This window comes from Crocodylus siamensis, chromosome 1, assembly GCF_052110815.1.
Source record: "Crocodylus siamensis isolate JL-2025a chromosome 1, ASM5211081v1, whole genome shotgun sequence".
Taxonomy (NCBI): Eukaryota; Metazoa; Chordata; order Crocodylia; family Crocodylidae; genus Crocodylus; species Crocodylus siamensis.
This window is the reverse complement of record NC_143395.1, coordinates 147,300,435-147,309,368: the sequence shown is the minus strand read 5'-3', so window position 1 is coordinate 147,309,368 and position 8,934 is coordinate 147,300,435. Positions and strand designations below refer to the sequence as shown.

The window sequence follows — 8,934 nt, the reverse complement described above, 5'->3', positions numbered from 1 at the left end:
CCATCTCACCTTGTGGCAAACCCCTAGAAGTAGAGGCAGAAGTGGGAAGGCATATAAAAGGGTTCTTTATGACAAAACCAAGGCAACATCAAATACACAACACAGACCACAGCCTTCCATGAAGTAGGACTGGCAGTTCCTGTAAACATCTGATGAAAAAATGTTCATCATCAGATAACCTTAGTCTGCAATTATTGATTGGGGAATAGAATCCTTGGCCTTCCAACTCATGGGATGTGAGGAATGAAATGTTAATTTTGGTATTCTGGAGAATAGGAAAGCGCATCACAGACAGGTATACAAGGGACAAATGCACCACTGCCTTGGGCAGTTCGGCCTGCCTGCATAATAGGAAGGACCGTACACCATTCTTGACAGAACTTCATAGTACCAAGTTGCCCATGGCACCCTTTTATATCACAAAAGGAAGGCCTGACATGCTTTCCAAACCCACCCTACCCTGAGCACTGGTATATTAATAGTTTTGTCCTCTGCGGCACCCAGGTACTCCTGGAAGCTCTGATATGCACTCTCCCTTTTCACTAAGCATCTATTATAATGGCCATCAACAGGGCCAAGGGGAGAAGCAATAACCTCTTACACACACAGAATGGAGTCCCTCTACTACCTCAGGGAGGATTGAACCACCAAGGGTCTCTAGTGGTTTCTCCCCTAGACTAGACTCTTCAAAGCCATGACAAGTAAATGCACCTAAAGTGATGTCTGATGCACAGCTCTCAAAAGTCTGGCATAGCATGCCTTAAAACAGCAAATGACTGCTAGTTGTGCCTCTTCTGTGGAGCTAGAGAGCACCTCTGGTATCATAAAGGTGGCTCTAATCTTTGAGATATGAAGAACCCCAGCTTCAATACGTTTCTCCCAAACTGCAGACCTCTGCCCAGTACTCACTTTATAGGGGACACGGAACTTTCAGGTCAAGAATACCTGTCACCCCTGTGGCCTCTGAGTGGGATGCCAAGGGCTGTGGCAGACATCTGATTTCAATGAAGTTTCAAATACTGCATGCCCCTTAAACACCAGGGTTAAAAGGCCTTCTTTAAAAGAAGTCCAGTTACGAGCCCGTCTTGGTAATACATTTATAGATGAAAATCTATAAAGGCTGTCGAGGCAGCCATGAGACTTAGCTAACAAACTGCAGCTAGCCAACAAATAAAACTTAGGACTTAAGTGGTCAACACATTTTAACTCTGTCCCTCAGAGTCGAGTCTAATTAGTCTTTTTTTCCTGGTTTGCAACACCTAAAGGAACCTGGTGCATAACAGAAACCATTCTAGAACTTCAAACAAGATATGAAGAGCCCGAGCCAGATGTTGCATTAAGCCCAGAATCCCCCCCTCCCCCCCCAGGCATCCATCTTGAGACTGGAAGGACAAGAACTTTTCCTGGTGAACAGATGGATAAGAGAATAGCAACAACTGGGTACAATACCCAAAAATGTCAGTACCATGTCAAAGAAAATGGGGGGGTAGACAAAAACCAAACCAAAGATTACACACACAAAAAACCCAAAAGGAAAATAACCTAAAACTTTTATCTTACAGGGAATATATTCAGACTGTGGGGAGAGAGACGGGACATATAGGTTTGCAGCTCTTGAAAAAGGTTCAGTCAAAATGTGCATCCCTGGAATCATGAGATTAGACCAGGAGACCTTAAGCTGACAGTTGAGAAGAACTGCAAAGCAGAAAGTGTGTACCATCTTTTATCTCTTCCGTGCAGGGCATGAGAAAGCCAGACTATAGTACACCATACATGTAGTAGGATAGTCTCTAAGCTTGACTTCGATGGGGTATGCACACTTGGTGAGGATGTCCATGTCAACAAAAACAAAGAATCAAAATTTCCAGACTTCTACTTTAAATCCTAAAACATTCTTCCTCCAAGCTCAAAAAAAGCAGTTCTCTTAATTGTCCTGCCACCCTCCAACCAATCAATCTTTGTAAAAGTCATTACTCACATAACACTCAGCTGAAAGAAACTAGTTTTAGCTTATCTGAGCAATGTTTTCCTTACCCATTTTTAAGAGTTGACCGAGACTCTAGGGATTAGGTAGTTATCTAAATACTAGTTTCCACTTTTTTGTTTGTAATTTATCAAAACTGGTGGTAACCAAATGTTCAATTTTAGCCCATTTTATTTGGGAAGTAGCACTTAGGTTTATAGTGTTTTTCTTGGTTTTATTCTCCTTGGTTTTAGTGTTCTTCAGACCCGCCTCATAGAAACTGAATTGAGGTAGTTACACGATTTTCCTATTATTTGGTTTTATAGCATCAGAGAAGTTTAAAAACAATAACAATGCAATAGGCTTCATGTTTGTTAAAAAGCTAAGTTGTGGACATTTTATGCAATAAAACTGACAGGAAAACAGTAAAAAACAGACAAATTGCAACATTTTATTAGAGAACAATCAAAATTGTGGAACCAAAACCACATGAGTGTTCATCATGCTTTTTACACACTGTTCCTGTACCAATAAAATGATATAATTTAATACTGGGTAGCAATACTTACAACATTTCATAAAACTGACACCCTGAAGTAAGAGCCTCTGAAGCAACAAAATACAATTACTCCCCCTACCTCAATTTGAGTCATCTGGCAAGTTTGCTGGAAAATGGTATTGTTTTTCTGTACCTTTGGTCTTTAACTGAAATCTGGATTTCTGAAAAAGCCAATGCTCTATACCGTTCAACCTTTTGTCCACATGAAGCACCAAACTGTTTCTTAAGTGCATCCTTGGTCATTAGTGACTTCTCCCATTTCTGGGTTCCCAAAGGCAGAAGGGTAATGTAGAACTAAGCAGCTGCATCTTGAGCATGGTGTTAAACACAACACAACATACAGACAAAGATAATGTTGGCATGTTATGTCTGTCTACACCCATCTAAACCATCTACAAAGAAAAGGACAGAATTACAGTAAAAGAAGAACTTTGATCTCCTACATCAGTGTTTCTCCACCCGTGGGTCACAACCCAAAAGTGGGCTGCAAGAATATATGAATGGGTTGTGAACGAACTTTAAAAATGGATCAACAAACTTTTAAGATGGAGTCTCCTTTAAGAGAGAAAAACATGGGAAACCATGGGTTTTCCCTTGCAGGCTGGCAGAGTTCCAACCTGCAAGGAGCTGCTTGGGGCCATGCCCTACACGTCCACCCCCTACCCCACACACTGGGGGGCTGGGGGCAGTGGGTCAGGAGTGAGAGGGACTGGGGCAGGACTGGCCATCAATGTTTATAACTGGGTTGTGATACAAAAAAGGTTGAGAACCACTGTCCTACATTTCAGGCATTTAAGAATCTGGAAAGGAAAAGGTCACGCCCCAAGTACTGGTACAGAAGTTTGGCTAACGGATCCGTCTGTTCACTGAACTGTTTACCTTGCCAATTATTGCTGGGTTCACGAGGTAGTTATTGACAAAGTAAACAGTTACTGCTCTAAAACAAATTAGTTTCCACTAGGATAAGGAGTATGCTAGCAGATATCTTTTGGACAGTAACCAACAATCCTGTCCTTACCCAGCAAGAAAAAAAAAGGACAGTCAAAACAACTTTTCTTGTTTTTAAGGAATGAGATCTATAAAACTGTGTCAAACTCATCCACTTTCCTAGAAAACACTCCTATTATGATCACTGTAAATAAAAAGCAGGGAAATAAAGCAATATCTTTCAATGCTACATAAAGGCTCAAAAAGTACCTGTCATAGTGAAACCAGCAACTGCCCTGAAGGAAAGCAATCATTAGAATCCCACCACAATGACTCTGCTGGTTGTTTATCTACTTGCTAATTTTCTCTCCATTCTTGACATCTCACAAGGCCCCCTAACATCCAGTAATGTCAAGAGAATTTCTAGAAGACAGACACAGATGGACATACATGTAGACAAATGAGAACAAACAAGTCCTAAACACAGGATGTTTTCCCTACTCCAAAGCCAAGACACATGAAAGATCCTGAACTGTCATTCAAGCACCATAGATATATAAAGACTAGTCTGACCTACTATAAAATTACCCTCATGATGTGCAGGGGAGTGCAAGAGGAATTTGTGGGTTATACTTAGATAAGGAGATCCTCAACAGTTACTAGACCATGTATATAGGACAGAATACAAGCAATTTTAGCATAGGATGGTATGGCTGCCAAGTCCATACTGGGAAATACAAGCACTTCAAATCAGGATGTAGAAGGGGCTGCAACATTTTGTAACCCTAATTGATTGAACTGTCCTTTCTGCAGGGGGGCAGGGGAGTGGGGAGAGGGAGAGCTCCTAACTTCATGATAGAAAGTACCTTAGTCATGCTCAAGTGTTCCCTTTTCAACCATATGTGTCTCATCTCCATCTTCAGAGTGAGACCAGACCTCATTCCTCTTTACATTTTTAGAATACTTATCAAGCTTTTGCCATTTTCTTTATAACATTATTTTTGCATGGCTATAGTCAAATTTGGCTAAAGACTGACTGGTTTTCCTTGGTAAAAGCTCTCAAGTGGTAGACAACTTGATTAAAGCTTAAACTATGTGCAGTCTGAGAAGAGTCATTTGCCAAGCAAGTAATGGCTGCATAAGTATCCTGCTCTGAAGAAACGGCAGGAATATTTCGCAGACTTTTGGTCCAGTTCCAAGATTCCTTGCTGTTCCCAATTCATACTTCTGAGGAAAAAAAGTCTGCATTACTGTGCTGCAATACTGAGATGCTATTAGGGTATCTCTGTACTTTCCAGACATCTTTGTGCTTTGAGAGAATGCACTGCTTAATAGTTTTAAGAGTAGTAAGTGATAACAAACTTAATTGAGGGCTGTTTAGAGTAGTCTTAGGACATTTATATTAGTCTTACTTAATAATTTCAATGTCCTGTACAGAAGCAGCTGCAGCATTAGTGAGTAAAATTCACCACACTGGGGAAAAAAAGAGGGAGAGTAGCATCTGAAAGCACTTTTTTTTTTCTTATAGAAACCGAACCTGTCAGAGCAAGAAAATTCTTCCTCCAGTTAGTCAGAAGTAGAACTTCTGCTGAAAAACAAAAGGTAGTGATAGACACTTCTAATAAGCCTGATAAAAGACTACTTTAAAAAACTGGATTTAAAAAGCACACAGGCAGGCGGCCAGACAAGCAGCACTCTAGTAATTTTAAAGAAAGCATGATCATTGTGAGGCAATGAGTAGTGGGGAACTCTGAAAAAGTTGATTGCTTGTAAGGCTGCTATACTTTCATTTGAAGTTTAAGCCAAACAATTTCCTGTCTATCCTACTTCAGTTCAATAGATTAGTGGGAAAAAGAGCAACCATCTGTAAAGACATCCACATTTATCTAACAAACAGCAACACAGCTTTAGAAGGTAAAGCATACATTTCAAATGTCAGCTCTTATGCTGTTAGTTCAGTGGATAAATGGAAGTTGCTGGACTGGAATATACTTAAACCTGAAATGCAGAACAAAAAAACACCTACTAATTTCACTTTACAAGTGATTTACAGAAGCATCCAGGTAATTCTAGGCCACAAATGTATTAAAGAACAGAACAAAAAGCCAAGATATTTCCCTGAAGAAGGCAGAACTGCCAATTCAGAAAGAATCATTTAGCCAACTGTAAATCCTGAAGCTCAAAGGAAATCTATGGATGACAAATCAGTTCACAGTGCTGTCAAAAATGCAACAATTGTGGCAGAAATAGAGAACCAGTAGGATAAGCAGTCCTACTACTCATTGCTGTGTTAGTAACATCTATAATACCATATGTAGTCTGTTCCCACATTATAAAAACATAATATTCAGGATGGGTTAGATAGCAACTATAACAATAAATATTGGTAATTGTCCACATATACCTAGACTCTACCTTATGACCTGTACTGATTTGTATGAAATGGATACTTCCTAAACCTATTTGCCCTATGCATGTTTAAGGTCTTCTCCATGGTAAGTGCTGCATATAGATGTATTTTTCTTGCAGGTGAACAAGATGATCCCTATACTGCAAATGAAAAAGGTTCCACTGAATACACTTCTTGTGTAAGACTCTAGTACATTTCTTCCTGTTTGAGTAAAGTAAAAAGGTGTAGGTTGGACAGCACAAAATTTGACTAAAAATAAAGTTTAAACAGATCTCTTGTACTATGTAAAGTAATTACTGCTCCAAAATGACATCAAGGCAAGTTTAGATAACAATAGAGAAGATGCAGTCTTTCCTAGATGTTCAACTGTTACAGTACCCTGCTGAATAACTGAAGTAATACTAACCAGCCTTGGCCCCAAGCCTAACAAAAATGGTATGAATTAGCCAAGTGGTGCAAAACAGACATGTCATAGTCCTAAGGCAGAACAAAAGCCAGACAACAAGGAATTAAAAGGCTTTTCATAGAAAGCTGAGGCACTGAAATCCTTTAGTGCTGCTGGCTAGTTTAAACTGAAGAGAGATGGATCGGGGAAAAGAACCCACATACCTTATGTATAATAAACATGTTTAAAAAATGTCAATCTTGAAAACCTTTGTCTTCAAAAAGCATTTGTGTAACACAACCTCCCGTATTTCTTATCATATCTCATTGCCTTAACTGATTTTTTGTTATGTTAAGCAATTGGCAGTTTAAAACAAAGGAAAAAAAAAGAGAAACCCTAGAACAGTCACATATACTCCTCTGTACAGTTTTGACGCAGCTTTTACGATTTAGTTCCTGCTAACAGATACTGAACAAAAGACAGCTCTCTGGTGGTATCAGCAGCACAGCAGCTCTGCTTCAGCAAATTATTTTTATAATTGCTAAGATCAACTATCCCTAGAGTGTTTTAAATTGCTTTATTCCTCCATATGTAAGAACATTTCTTTTAATGAAAATCTTAATGGAGAATTCTGCTGCTAATTTAAAAAAGCTAAAAAAAGAGTCTATATAAACTGATTTAGGAACATTATTACTGAAGAAGAAAATGAATACATTATTTATCTGGCAAAATCTTCAGTGAGGTGGGGTGTCTAACATTACTGAAAGAAGTTTTCCAAAGCTAAGACTGTATTTCTTCCTACAAGCACTTTCTTGTAAAAGTTTTAAGCTCCACAGTTGAATTTGTAAACAAAAAATATCAACCCTATGCAATAAAAGGGCAAGAATGTATTTACCTTTATCAGAGTATAAATACAAATACCTGGATTTTCATTAAGACCATACTTACTTTAACAAGAACAGATCAGATGAATCTAGAATAGATACCAGTATATAAACCAAAACATATGAAGGCTATAAAAATGCCAGTGTGTATTAAACCTGTAGCCTCTTGCCTTAATGCACACTTAAAATTTAAGAAGGTAAGGACCAAAATGGAGGTAAACTTGTACAGACTGTAAGACTTCAGTTTAAAAAATCTGACAGTTTATGACTTACCCTCTCATGTGTCAGTTGGTCTTCAAGTGAAAGTTTTGCATCATAAAGATAAGCTGGCATTCTACAGTGTGAGCTGCACAAATGCATTAAACAATATTGCAGGTAAAGAATGGCTTAGTCTAGCAATTTTATGATGTAATCGTAAAACTGATTTTTTTAAGAAGTTTCTTTTTTGCGCCATTCTGCTAGCAAAGAATTTAAAACTGTCATGTGAACTGTATAGCCACAATACAACCAGACAAAAGAAAGTAATAACAGACCAGCTGCTTTATCCTTTTTAATAATGCTACTCCCCAATGCTGTTCTTCCTGTTGCATAGGGAAATTGTTTATTTGGCACAGTGTGAATAAAAATGTCAAAAATGGAAACAATAAAAATTTACAAAAGTCCAGTTAAGTTAGTTGTTATCAGGAAGAAAGCAGGAAAAGTCAACACCATAAGCAACATTATAAAATAAACTAAGGGAGTAGGGCCTTCCAACAATAAACGCCATTGGAACCTTCTAGCTACAACACAATGCACAAATTATTGTTTATATCATGATTAGATTGCTAGAGAGTTTACCCCAGGTCTTATTGTGCTCTAACTTAGAGTGCCCTGTGCACAAATGGCAAAGAAGCATTGATCAACATATTTCACATTGTACATTTTTTCTTTATTCAATCTCAAGTTTTAGTGCAGATAAAGATCTGTAAAGTCCTGTAAACTCTGGCTGCAGTCCAGCAGTCTGTACCAATTGCTTCTTGCAGATAGCACTTTCTTCTCGCACTTTTACAAAGCAGTGTTTCAAACTGTGGTATCACCAAAGTCCTTGTTCCAGCGAATGTATGCATCCACGGTTTGAGGGCTCAAACTGCGCTTTATCTTCTTCAAAGACTCTGTGAAATCCGTCAATTTGATATTCCTCATCTAAACAAAAATGCAGAGGCCTTTTAGGACAAAAATGGTTTTATGTAATTCTGTTTACTCAAATTTATGCTTTTAACTTGATGGGGGTGGAAGGGTGAAGAAATAAGCAAGGTAAATGGATGTTATTTTGGTTACTCAAACCCAAATTAAAAGATTACAATAAGAAGCTCTATAGATAGGACCTTAGAAATAAATAAATTGGACAATCCTAATTCAGCCAAGACCAAAATAAAGTGAAATGTTGCCTCACTCCTCTAGATGGCAGTTGCTAGTGCCTATGAAGAGGCAAGTATCTATAGAAGCAGCATGACCTTGTTCATGCTGTCCCCTTTTTCACAGATAACAGGATTAAGATGTCAGCAAGATTTTGTTGTGTGGTGCCACCAGTCTCAAGAAAGCACATATGCACAGACAGTATCCCCTTACACCTGAACACAATTTAGAGTGTAATTTCAGAATATTGCTCTAAGAAATCAAGTGAACAGTCAGGATATACAAAGAAGTAGGAGACAAAAGTTTATTCAAGTAAGGGCAGAACAGTCAGGCTGGTAAATAGATCATCTGCCAGGCAAACAACATTTTCTACATCTTCCACGTCCTTAGACAGCTTTGTTTCTATATCCC

At 38.5% G+C, this 8,934-nt stretch overlaps 1 protein-coding gene across 2 annotated transcripts in view; it reads right to left on the bottom strand.

The window, feature by feature from the left end:
- Positions 1-7,665: 7,665 nt before the first annotated feature.
- The window catches only part of SPAST (spastin), a 63,072-nt gene continuing 61,803 nt past the window's right edge, over positions 7,666-8,934 (bottom strand). For both annotated transcript variants that reach the window (XM_090044976.1, XM_090044968.1), the window contains one exon: positions 7,666-8,310. In XM_090044976.1, coding sequence (XP_089901102.1) covers positions 8,188-8,310 — 123 coding nt within the window. In that variant the 3' untranslated portion in view covers positions 7,666-8,187. The remainder of the gene's footprint in view (positions 8,311-8,934) is intronic.